The 13,680-nt window shown below is 33.5% G+C and overlaps 1 protein-coding gene across 7 annotated transcripts in view; it reads left to right on the top strand.

Annotated features, from left to right (window-relative positions):
• FNBP1 (formin binding protein 1) overlaps nucleotides 1-13,680 on the top strand; it is a 183,923-nt gene that overhangs the window by 145,233 nt on the left and 25,010 nt on the right. For 3 of the 7 annotated variants that reach the window (XM_051980184.1, XM_051980182.1, XM_051980183.1), the window contains exons 7-10: nucleotides 3,008-3,136; nucleotides 4,332-4,478; nucleotides 12,264-12,461; nucleotides 13,361-13,543. In XM_051980184.1, the coding sequence (XP_051836144.1) occupies nucleotides 3,008-3,136; nucleotides 4,332-4,478; nucleotides 12,264-12,461; nucleotides 13,361-13,543 (657 nt within the window). The remainder of the gene's footprint in view (nucleotides 1-3,007; nucleotides 3,137-4,331; nucleotides 4,479-12,263; nucleotides 12,462-13,360; nucleotides 13,544-13,680) is intronic. The other 4 variants (XM_051980187.1, XM_051980186.1, XM_051980188.1 and 1 more) reach the window with 2 other exon arrangements.

The following is a 13,680-nucleotide window of genomic DNA, read 5'->3' as shown; positions in this document are numbered from 1 at the left end:
TTCCATTTTCCAATTTTGTGCTGGCTAGAGGCTTTGGATTCAGAAGGAGGAGAAGCTGAAGCTGATAGAGGCAAAGGACTAGTGGCAAGAGTTCTTGGAACCAAGGAGAGAGATAGACTTCTAAGAAAGCTAACGGGCCGAAGGAAGGAGACAATAAAGGATTTGGACTTAAATCCCTGGCTGCATTTGAGGTGATTATTACACAGAACTAAAAAAATAAAAAGACTTCCTCCAGAAGCCCCTCAAGAAAACTGCTTCCAGAGAACTTTATATTTTAGACAAGAGAACATTACACATCCCAGATTGGCTAAGATGACAGGAAAAGATGATAAATGTTGAATGGGATGTGGGAAAACAGGGACACTAATGCATTGTTGGTAGAGTTGTAAACAGATCCAACCATTCTGGAGAACAACAAAGGGCTATCAAACTGTGCATACCCTTTGATCCAGCTGTGTTTCTACTGGGTCTATATCCCAAAGAGATCATAAAAAATGGAAAAGGACCCATATGTGCAAAAATGTTAGTAGCAGCCCTTTTTGTAGTGTCAAGGAACTGGAATTAAGTAGATGTCCATCATTTGGGGAATGGCTGAATAAGTTATGATATTTGAATGTAATAGCATATTAATTATTCTATAAGAAATGATCAGGATGATTTCAGAAAAGTCTGGAAAGACTTACATGAAATGATGCTGAGTGAAGTGAGCAGAACCAGAGAACATTATACCCAGTAACAAGATTATGTGATGATCAACTGTGATGAATTTAGCTCTTCTCAACAATTGTGGGGATTCAAAACAGTTCTAATAGACTTGTGATAGAAGACTACCTGCATCCAGAGAAAACTGTGGACACTGAATATGAATTGAAGCATAGTATTTTCACCTTTTTATTTGTTTATTTGCTTGTTTCTCATGGGTTTTTTCCCTTTTGGTCTAATTTTTCTTTCACAACATGACAATTATGGAAACATATTTAAAAGGATTAAAAATATTTAACCTTTAAAAAGTGTGTTCATACACACATTTATATGTACGTAGCAAAAACACATATACAATTCAGTATTTTAAAAATTACATGTTACATAATAAAATCATGCCCAGTTACTAGTTCTCTCCAAGTTTGTTTTATAGTTACTTTTTATTTATCTTATATGCACACATGTTTGTTTGTATGTATATAGCTTGTCTCCTGTTAGGAAAAAGGTGACAGTGTCAAAAGCTACAGAGAGGTCAAGAATGATGAAAATTGAGGAAAGGCCATTAGATTTGGCAATTAATTGATCACTGATGTCTTTGGAAATGGTTCCACTGAATGATGAAATCAGAAGCAGAGGTATGCTGGTAAATATTTAGCAACTGGCTTTCCAAAAATTCAAGGCACAGGTGATTCAAGGCAATTCCAATAGTTTGGGGATAGAAAATGTATTATATGTATTTGGGAAAATAAAATACTATTGAGAAAAAAAAGAGCAAGGTGAACATTTATCTAAATCATTAACATTTTCCTCCATCACTTTCTTAAGTCTGCACTATCTATAAAGCAATAAACCTATCCCTGATTTCAGCCTTTGCTGGTTTATGAGTGTAAATTAACAATGGAGAGCCAGTAAGAGTTGGTTCTAGTATGTGCCTGGTTGGATATCTGACAGAAGAGAATTCAAAAGAAAGTGAGAGAACTGAAAGTGAAAATATTGTTTATAGACAGCCCCCTCAAGGAATTTAGTTACGAAAAGGAAGACACATACTAGCAGATAGCTATTAGGGATGAATAGATCAAGTGAGAGTTTTAGTTTTTTGAGGATGAGATCTGTGTGGATGTGGACTTGATTGCTATGTTGGTTATTTCTCCTGATCTGCTTTTTTCCCTCCTTTTTTTTTTTTTTTTTTTTGTTGTTGTTTTTTGTTTGTTTGTTTGTTTTTTACAAAGGATAGCTCTAAGTATTGAAATGGAGAGGGATATACTTGCAGATTAATGTAAAAGCTTAAAGAGGTCACTTTTAAGTACTTATTTTTGTAAAACTGTAACAAGAAGAGCAAGCAATTCTGAAGAATCAAGGAAGATTCTATGCAATCTATGATGATTTTCTGAATCAAACCTGATTCAGTTCAGTATAGTAATTCAGTTTAATGCCCAGAATGAAATAAAAAATTCAGGCCATGTAAAATATGCTAAAAGAAATATTACTCAGCAATAGCATGGAAAAGATATTCAACCAAAGACCCGGCATTGGTTCAACTGGATTTAGCTCCCCCTTCCTTCCATGTTTGCCACAATGGTATTTCCAGTCAGGATATTTTGACTTAAGGACAAGTGGGAAGTCCATCACACCTGAATAATATAGACTGATAGGCTGAACTTTTACTCCTTAGAAACCTAGAAGCTATAATCAGCCATTTGAGCCCTAGTTCTTGTACTAATTAAATTATGGGAATGATTTCATTGCTATTTTTTTCTCCAAAATTTATTTTTGGAGAATTTTTTATTTTTATTTTTTCTAATACATATAAAAATAAAAGATGGAACAAGGGAACAATTGGAATTAAGTGACATTGTCAAACAGCTAGTGTTAAGCGTCTGAATCCAGATTTGAAGTCAGTTCTTCCTGACTCCTTTTGTGCCATGTAACTGCCCTCATTCTTCTTTTAGAGGAGAAAATTGACCTGTGTGAAATCGTACTATGTGTCCAACCAAATTAGTAGTAAATGTTGCACCTACCACAAAGGGATACTGCTTCTTCAGTTACATGATAAAGAACAAATTAAGAAGAGAAATAAAGACATACAATTTTGCTATGGGTATTTTGAGAAAAACAGTGTTACAAAGGGCAAAACTGAAATATAAAGGGTAGAGAGTATCTAATTGTTTGGACTTAAAAATAAGTTTAAAATAAACAGGTTGTAAGTTTTTTTTTTTTAATAATTATTTCGCTGAATGATTAAATCCATTGCTTTTGTATTTTCCATGAGTATAAACCAAAAAGTACTATATTGTTTTTTTCAAAGGCACGGCAACAAGCTCAATTACGACATCAAATGGCAGAGGAAAGCAAGGCAGAGTACTCATCCACTCTTCAGAAGTTTAATCATGAACAGCATGAACATTATTATACTCACATACCAAGCATTTTTCAGGTAAAAACAGCTGTTTTGTTTGTTTTTTAGTCATTTCATAGTTGTGACTGTGACTTACAAATCACCATAATCCAACATTCCCACTAAACCAATTTTTTTTTTTTGCTGGGGCAATTGAGGTTAATTGACTTGCCCAAGGTCACACTGCTAAGGCATGTTAAATATCTGAAATCAGATTTGAACTCAAGTCCTTCTGACTACAGGGCTCTATCCACTGCACCACCTAGCTGCCCCTAAACCAAATCATTTTTTAAAAATTAAATAGCATATAACATTAAGATGTTGAAAAGTTTTAATTCTAAGATTTTCAAGGAATAATTAGTGATGCACCAAAGATCTATTTAAAAATATATCCTTTAGAAAAGATTTAAGGTTTTTAAACATTGGAGTTTACCAACCTTAAAGATTAATAATATGTTGATGTTCTTCCTGATTTATTTAGTTTGAGAATCCCTTTGGCATTTTAAAACATTCAGAGATGTGAAGCTCAACTATAGATTGACAGTCAGTTCTTTCAGTTTTGTTTTGGTTCATTTTTACTCAAGTAGGAACATTACAGACAATTAATAATTTTATAATAGATTTGTTAAAGAAATAGCAAACTTCAGTTTCTTGTTGCAGACACACGTGGTCCTATGTAAACTATACTACAAATTATATATATGTATATATATATATATAAACAATAAACATTTCTCCAGATGGAGAGAACATGGATTTTATTTCAATCACAGTAGAAGTAGTAGCAGTTATTCATATGAAAATAAACTTTTCTTATGCTTCTCTATTAGATAAATTAAAATTAATAATGTAATGTGTTCAAAATAAAGCATTTGAAATCTTAATACCATCATATATGGGCATGACCTATTAAAAACTTTTGAAATATGAAAGGTAATGATATTTTTAGACCATCTTTTATTCTCTAAAGCAGTGGTGTCAAACTCAAGTAGAAATGGATTCCTGTTGATTGCACATTGACTCAGGGAGTTTTGTAGGCCACAGTTTCTGAGTTTGACACCTGCTGAAAAGCATGTTCAATATTCGGATGCAATTAACTGGTCATTGACTCTCTTTTATTTAATCTCTTTATTTCTGAAAGAATATCTTAAATAGTTCCATCCTGTAGAAATAAAGCTTTCTGAAATCCTAGAAAATTATATAAATTAATCACATACAAAATGTAATGTTTCAGAAAATACAAGAGATGGAGGAAAGGAGAATAGTCAGAATTGGGGAATCAATGAAAACTTATGCTGAGGTGGATCGTCAAGTGATACCAATCATTGGGAAATGTCTGGATGGAATAGCAAAGGCAGCTGAATCTATTGATCAGAAAAATGTAAGTCTTGTATCTTGGTTATAGAGCCAATAATGTGTTTCAGTGTGTGGTAGTTTCATTATTTTAAAAGTGTTTCCCAAATTCTGTGCTTCTACATATAGGAAAACATTGGGGAAAGTGATATAGCTCTACATTTTGTCAGTATAAAGAATTTTCTTCTGCATTTCTTCTGATTTATAAGAATGAATTATTTAGTGTGTCATGAAAAGCATTACCTTTTCACAGTTTAATGTATAAATCATTTTTATTTTTCAGAAAATATATTATCTTTGTTAAATTTATTTAAATTATCAAATTTACTCTAATATATCTTTAATTGCTTTAATTTGCAGAGGCTTGCTATTTTGCAATTTGATTAAATTACAAATAATAGTTTTCTTCAATTTTTGCTAATATTTATATTTCAATGTTGGAATAACTATCACTTATCCTATTTAGTTTTTTTTATTCTCATATGTATAAAAATATAAAGACATTACTTTTTGCCTGTAGGGCAATTCCCTGAGCCTTTTCTTTTAAAGAATACTTTCTCTTACTCAAATTAGATAAAAAGATATAGCTCCTGGGAGAGGAGATGCCAATTCTCTTTGGCAGTATTAAAAATACCTGGAGCTTATATAAAATAAAGTAATCCCATAATACTTCCAAAGTAAATCCAACAATAGGTGGGAGATTTGTTTCTTGAGGTAGAGGGGGGATACTTTAAGGGACAAAAGAATAAGAAAAAATAAGAGACTACTGGTTAGGTAGAAGAGACAGTGCCAACTGAGCACAGAAAAAACCATGGAACTATCTAATCCTTTGTTATTCTTCTCTCTTTTCAAAAAAATAATCTTTGCATTGGAAGTGATTTAATTAAATTGATGAACAGGGAGCTGATACTGAACACAAATAAGAAAGTAAATGAAAGAACATCTAGTTGCCCATGATGAATTAATGTCAATAGGCCTATATGAATTCTCAGAACTAGCATATGTGAGTGTTAAGCTATTGCTAGTGATACTTGAAAGATCTTGGAAATTGGGAAATGTTCTTCCCAGTTTTCAAAAAAGCAAAAAGGACACAGTCTACAAACTAGAGATCGGTAAGCTTTACTTCCATTTTCCTGAGGAAGTTCTAGAGTGAATCATTAAAGAGATATTGAACACCTCACAAAGGAAGTAGTATTTACAGAGGGCCAGTATAACTTCATCAAAAACAGGTCATGCCATACTATTTCCTTTTTTGATAAGGATATTAAATTGATCCAGAGGAAATTGTTGATAAAATTGACTTAGTTTAGTGACTGAGTTTAGCAAAGCATTCATAAAGTGTCTCATGCTGTTGTTGTGGAAAAGTGGTAAGAGAGATGGATTTGAAGCTGGTTAAATGGCTGAGTTCAAATAATTGTTTTTAGTGGTTTTTAACAGAAATCATCTTGGCAGTAAGACTTTAGATGAGTCTCAGTAATCTGTACTTAATCTTGTGGTGGTTGTCATTTTTATCAATAACTGGTATAAAGTATAGATGGCATGCCCCTGTGTGTCTGTAGATAACACAAATCTGGGAAAGATTGATAACTCAGTATTATTAGTATCCAAAAAGTAGTACTGACAGGTTAGAGCATAATAAGATGACATCCAGTAGGGAAAAAAATTTAGTCTTACACTTGAATTAGAAAAAAATAAAAGTTTACAAGAAAAGAATGAGATAGGTATGGTGAGGTTGCAGTTTGTGTAAAATAGATATTGGGGTTTTAGTGAACTGCAAATTCAATATGAGTCAGAAGGCTTACATGCTATCATTCTAGTGTACTTTGGAACTGCATTGGAATGCTATAGCTTCCATGAATAAGGAAGTGTTTGAAGGGACCTTAGAGACTATTAAGTCTCTGTTTTCATTTTATATATGAAGAAACTGAGACAGATATTCGCAACTTGCCCAAGGGCACACAGTTAGTAAATGTTTAAGGATGTAATTTGAATTCAAATCTTCCTGATTCCAAATTGAGTTCATTTCAGTTCTGGATGTTTCATTTTAACTAGGACATTGATTACCGAGAAGGGTGACCAAATAATGAAGGGTTTGAGTCTACATCATTGGAAGATTGGTTGAAAGAATTTAGGACTTTATACTGGAAATGAGAAGTCTATCTTCGAGTATTTCATATGGAAAAGATGATGATCAATCTGTATAGCTGTCAACATGATACCTCTTCTCATTCCCTTTAAGGTGATCTGTCAGGTAGTCTAACTTGCTGGATCTCTGAATTAGACCTTGACTGAGGAGTGACTTAAGCAGATAGAAATTTGGGAGCATGATTGGCGGGAAATATAGTCTATGAGTGATGGAGTTAGTGAAGACAGAGTGAGAAAGGGGGGAAAAACATAATCTCATTTGCCTGAAATGTAGCCTTTTAATGGGAATCATATTAGATTATCTTGAAATGCTGGTTTTAGACAAATTGTAGAAGGTCTTGAATGCCAGAATCAGGAACTTATTTTATAAGCAATGGGTACTGAAGATCTTTGAGTAGCAAAGTGACAAAACCATATTCATGCATTAGATATAATATTAATGAAGTAATATAAAGAAAGGATTGGAGAAGGATCCCTGATGGAAGCAGGAAGACCAGTTAGGAAACTATTACAGTTCTCTAGGTTGGAGAAATAGGAACTTAAAAATGGAGGGGGACAAAGGGAGTTGAAAGGGAATTGATCAGAGACAGAGTTTGCAGTTAGATTTAACATATTCTAACAACTGATTGAATGTAGAGGAGAGAAAAGGAAAAGAACTCGAGGACTGAACAGTAACACTGTCAGAAGAAACAGAGAAGTGGAGGATTTTTGAGATTAATTTAATTTTGTACATGAGTTTGAGATGTTAGTGGTATATTCAGTAGAGATTAAAGTATTGGACTCTGTCTCTGATAGAAAGTTGTTGATAGAGATACTGATTTTGCCACATAGAAGTGATAAAGTTATCTGTCAGAGTAGTTGAAATCACCAATAAGGAGAGAAAAAAGAGGTTCAAGGTAATGATCACCCTGATTTAAGAGGAAGAGAGAAAGATGAGTTAACTAAGAAAATAAGGAATCTTAGAGAAGGGAAAGAATCAAGAAAGATCACTTTTGTGGAAGCCAAAAGAGAAAAGGTTTGTCCAGTGTTTCTGAGGAAGAAATAGTAAGAGAATGAGGATGGGAAAAGAAGGTAATGGGATTTAAAGATTTTTTTAAAGGTTATCATTATTATTAAAGATTATTGCAAAGAATTATTTCTGTTCATTGTTGGATGGAAGCCAGAAACACTTAAGAAGACTTAAGGATTAAGTGGATTGTGAAGTGACAGCAAATGTAAACTATAATTATTTGTAGAAGTTTTGGGAAGAAAAAGTTAGGAACATCAGTCATTGGTCAAAGAAAAAAAATATTATTTTGTGTTAAAATAGAGGACATGAACATTTTTGTTAACTGAAGAAAGGAATGGAGCTGGTACCAAAATAGACCCAAAAAGGGAAATGGATAAGAATGGTGAGAGGCTTAATAGAAGATTTGGAATCAGTTTTATTCAATCTCAATAAGATGGTGGGATTCTTTTATTGTTGAGATGTCAGATATACAGTCAAGCAGCCTATATTCAGCCTACAACATTATTTAGTGGGCCTAAATAAGATTAAAATGTAATTGGTAAATCTTTAATAAAATCAATTACAACAAAACAGAGACGATGTTAATACCTGATTTTCCACTCCTATAGGGATTTTCATACATGGTTTAGTGGCTTCATTTCTATTTGAGTTTGCCATCACTGATTTATTTACTAGATTCTCCTAGATAGCCAGGAGAACCTGAAGTTGGGATAGATAGTGGAATTTTGCAGGAGATTCACTTTACTTGATTTCAGATCTTCACAAGTATTTGATAGCTTATGAATTGCACAGCAGGAAGCTGAGCAGTAGGAATTATACTTGGAGCAAGAAAGTTGAGGTTGTCAAAAGGATTCAAGGGAAGATGTTGAAGTGCTAAGAATTTCAAGATTAAGCTGAGCAGAATTTGTATATTCAAAGAATGTGAAGAACTAAGGAATTCATTGAAGATCAAGATGATAGTTAAGTACCATCATAGAAGAGATAAGGGGAGTAGAAGAAGTGAAAGGAAAAAGATTATCAGACTAGAAAATTTTGGAAGTGGAACAGTTTTGAGTGAGGATGAGGTCCAAAATTTGACCACATTTGTGAATATCTGAAATAGTAAAAGGTAGGCATCTTAGGAAATGATAAGGATAATAATCTATCAAGATAGATATGTTGATTCCATCTCAGGGATCCTGAAAGTCATAAGGGAAACCAGAAGACAGAATAAGGAGAATTAGGAAGAGAAGGTTGTGTTACAGAGTTCTGTAAGAAATGTAGAGAAGAAAGCTAACTTAATGGGAAAAGATGGATTGAATATAAAAATAATGGAGATTGAAAAGAAAGCTTATTAATAACAAATTGGAATTCCAAATGGTGCAGTGAAATGTCTAGCCAGGAGATATTAGGTAGGGAACACAGTTAAGAGGTATAGGGTTGAGAGAATGAAATAGAGGAAGAATTTGAAAGGAAATTAGTAGCCAAAAAAATTGTGCCAAAGCATGGATAAAATATTAGGAAAAGAAGCTTGAGAAGGGAGCTGTAAGAACATTAAGCAACTTGAGAAGTGAATAGGGAGCTAGTAGAGATTGTACTGTTCATTGATTAATAACAAGATTAAGTCAAATGTAGGACCTAGACTTTCAAGAATTTGACATCTAATGGAGGGAATCCAACAAGAATAAAAATCTCTATATTGGGTGGCTAAAAGTATTAAAATTTCTGTTTGCTGCTGGCCACATTTGCATATGAAAGGCAGGAACTGAGGACTTCTGACAAATGCAAAGATAGTTTTCAACATTCATTTGAAAAACCTTGTATTCCAGATTTTTCTCCCTCCCTACCTCCCCTTTCCCTAGACAGTAAGTAATCCAATATAGGTTAAATATGTGCAGTTCTTCCAAACACATTTCTGCATTTATCATATTGCACAAGAAAAATTGGATCAAGGGTGGAAGGAAGAATGAAAAAGAAAAAAACAAGCAAACAACAAAAGGTGAAAATTATTCAATCCCCATAGTCCTCTATCTGGATACAAATGGTTGTTTCCATCATAAATCTTTTGGAATTGGCCTGAATCATCACATTGCTGAAAAGAGCCAAGTCCATAACAATTGATCATCGTATAATCTTTTGTTGCTATGTACAATGTTCTCTTGGTTTTACTCACTTCACTTAGCATCAGTTCATGTAAGATTCAGGAGAGAGAATTTTAAAACTATTAGTCTACCTGAAAGATATGATTAAAAAGAGAGAGAGAGAGAGAGAGAGAGAGCGAGCTTAGGTATCATCTTACAAGAAATTATTAAGGAAAACTGTCCTGATATTCTAGAACCAGAGGATAAAATAGAAGTTGAAAAAATCCACCAATTGCCTCCTGAAAGAGATAACAATGATCTAGACATCCCTGGTATCTTACAGACAAAATCCAGAACTCCTAAATCAAGAAGAAAATATTGCAAACATTTAGAAAAAATAATTCAAATATAGTGGAGCCACGGTCAGAATAACATAATATTTAGCAGCTTCTACATTAAAAATGGAGGTCTTGAAATATGATATCTTGGAGCTGAGATTATAACCAAGAATCTGAGCTAGCCTGGAGGTATATGCACTTAAAACACATTAATTTCCAGCCCAGGACCTTTCTTCAGATCTTCTCAGGTCATATCAGGAAGACCCCAGTTCTGCCCCAAGTCTTCCTGATTTTTCAAGAGTCTGTGTTGGTCCTGAGGTGTGAATTTGTTCTATTTGTGCGAGAATTCAGGAGAGCTTGAAATCTACCAAATTACTCCACCATCTTCCCAGAATTCTCCCTCTACAATCATGTTTATAATATAACACATTCTTTTCAGGCCAAAAATTGGAAATTGAAGGGATGCCCATCAATTGGCGAATGGCTGAATAAATGATTATGATAGAAATATTATTGTTCTATGGGAAATGATAAGCAAGCTCTCTCAGAAAGTCTTCCATGAACTCAAGCTAAGTGAAATGTACTATATACAAAGTAATGGCAATATTCTGGGATAATCAGTTGTAAATGACTTTGATATTCTTAACAGTTCATTGATTCATGACTACTCTGAAGAACTTATGGTGAAAAATCTTATCCATATCCAGAGAAGGAACTGATTATATCTGAATACATATTGAAGCATTCTCTCTCTCTCTCTGTCCCTCTTACCATATTTTTCTTGTGGCTTTTTCTTTTTTTGAGGGAGAGATCTATGTTTTTTCCCACAACATAACTTTTATAGGGGGAGGGGGTAGGGAGAAGGTCTCTTCTAGCTATCAATCTTTAATTCTTATGGCTGGTGTATGTACTGGTGTATATATACATGCTCATTCTACAATGCTCTTTTTATTGCTTTTAAATAACTTATATTTGAGCCAATATATTTTATGAGTAGATTTTTATTCATTATTATTTTCAATTAAAAATAAAAGAAAAAAGTTAACCTTTTTTAATAGCTTTGAACTTACAGAAAAAACTAATTTTATTTATTTATTTATTTTGCTGAGGCAGTTGGGATCAAGTGACTTGCCCAGGGCACACAGCTAGGAAGTGTTGAAGTATTGAAGTGTCTGAGATCAGATTTGAACTCAGGTCCTCCTGACTTTTCAGGGCTAGTATTCTATCCACTGCGCCACCTAGCTGCCCTCAAAACTAATTTTTGCTTATGGAAAAATATCTGTTAATATCATTGATTTAAAAAACAAAACAGCTTTGTTTTGTTCTGGAATCTATTTATGGAGCTATTAAGCAACTTAAGATCACCATAGAGAAGGCAAGTTATGTATCTTACCTTTTAAATGAACCTGTGAACTTCCTTCTGGCAGTATTTCTCCTTCATCTAATCATATAGTACTTTAAATTCCTTTATACTCTTACATATGTTCTAATTTATATGTATTTATATATGTTTCTTATTGTGTTGTGACCTTCTTAAGGATAATAAACATATTTCATATGTCTTTGTTTCCCTTTTCTTCACCCCTCCCTTTAGCACTTAGCACAAAGAACCTTGTAACTACTTAGGTTTAATAAATGTGTAGGTCAATAAATCTATTATAGACATAATGTTTTATCAGTTTATCTACATGTTTTAATTAGAACAACTGACTAGTAAGCCTTTTGCTTTATAAGTTTTTCTGCATTAGATAATTGTTTTGAGATATTTTGATAGGAGGAATAATATACTTTTTTTTCCCCAAAGAAATTTGGTGACAGTTGTATATATTCAGTACATCTTTTTAATTAAGAAGTCCTTAGAAACATTATTTTTCCATGTATAAAATGATGATGAAAAAGTGTCATTTATTATCAGCTCATTATTTTGTACAACATATTGCATATCAACCCAGTTTAATAGCTCACACTTATTTGTATCACTTTAAGATTTACAGAGAGGGGCAGCTATAGATCACCAGCCCTGAAGTTAGGAGGACCTGAGTTCAGATTTGCCCTCAGACACTTAACACTTCTAGCTGTATGACCCTGGGCAAGTCACTTAACCCCGATTGCCTCAGGGAAGGAAGTAGGGGGCGATTTACCGAGAACTTTATATTTATCTAATGTGTAGTTTGACTACATTAAACTAGCCTTAATAAAGTGCAGGTTTTTAATTAATTATAATCCTATTTGTATGTAAATTATTTTTTGTGTCATTTTAGGATTCACAATTGGTAATAGAAGCCTACAAATCAGGGTTTGAACCTCCTGGAGACATTGAATTTGAGGATTATGCACAACCAATGAAGCGAACTATATCTGAAACTAGTCTTTCAAATTCCAGAGGGGATAGCAAAACAGAGCTTAAATTTGCTAGCAAGTCCAAGGGAAAATTGTGGCCCTTCATCAAAAAAAATAAGGTACTACTGGTTTGAACTCTTGGGGGTTTCAGTGACTCTGTGGTATGATCTTTTCAACTAAGATTTTTAAATGTTAAATTTCAGAATACAGAAAATGCATGTTGTCTTATACCTTTCTATTTATCTTTAAAAAGAAGATTGTGTTGCTTTTAATTATAGTGGATGGTTATGTCTTTGTCATGGCCATTTGTTTATAACTCAGATGTCACACATTATATCACACATACTAACAAACTGATTACGCTGGGCAGCTTTACTTCACTATATTCACATTTCTAAATTTTTGAAAGCTGTGTTAACCTGGTTTGGAAAAGGGAATTCATAATAAATTTTCCATAATACTTTATTGAAGCTTTATCATTCATTAACTCACTTTTGAACTCATGTTAACTTGTATCTTTGAAAACTTTTTTTTTTTTAAGTTTTGACACTGGGATACAACATGTCAGCATTAACTTGGGGTTGTAAAATATGATCAAGGCATTATTTCTGCTTTGTATTTAGGATAGTTTATAATAGAGTGATTTTGAGTCCTCAGATAGATCTTCCATTGATTTCTGTAAGTTCAGGTTGCTGAACACTATTTCTTTTTTGACCTATCCATAGAACTAGTAAAGAATAACTTATTGAGCTACAGTTTGCATGTAAAAGTCTGCATGAGCTTTTTATCAACTATTTCTTGCTGTTCTTTCTGTTGCATTACTTACTAAACCTTCACTTTTTATCATCTTTTTTTTTTTTAACGCATTTTACACGTTTTCTTTTGGACCATGGCATAAATATTTAATTGTTTGTGTTTTAATTGCTTTATACTTCAAATATTATTTGATGTTTATTTTTGTTTTGTGTCTTCTTGTTTCTGGTTTTTACTCTCTCGCTGCTCCATCTCTTATACGTAGCTTATGTCCCTTTTAACATCCCCCCATCAGCCTCCCCCTCCTCCCCCTGCCTCTGCCTCACCCTCTGCTGTTCCCAACGGCCCCCAGTCTCCCAAGCAGCAAAAGGAGCCCCTCTCCCATCGCTTCAACGAGTTCATGACCTCCAAACCCAAAATCCACTGCTTCAGGAGTCTAAAGCGTGGGGTAAGTTCTGCTCTAGATAGCTGTCTCTCTCGCGCGGGCGCACTTTGGTTGCACATTCTGTTTTCTGTACCTGATTTTGTTTGTGAATGACTATTGTGTTTCACTATAGCTTCAAAAAATTAGGAGAGAAAGAAGAA

Source organism: Antechinus flavipes, chromosome 2 (assembly GCF_016432865.1).
Source record: "Antechinus flavipes isolate AdamAnt ecotype Samford, QLD, Australia chromosome 2, AdamAnt_v2, whole genome shotgun sequence".
Taxonomy (NCBI): Eukaryota; Metazoa; Chordata; class Mammalia; order Dasyuromorphia; family Dasyuridae; genus Antechinus; species Antechinus flavipes.
Note: the sequence above shows the minus strand (reverse complement) of the source record. Positions and strands in the feature narration are given on the sequence as shown.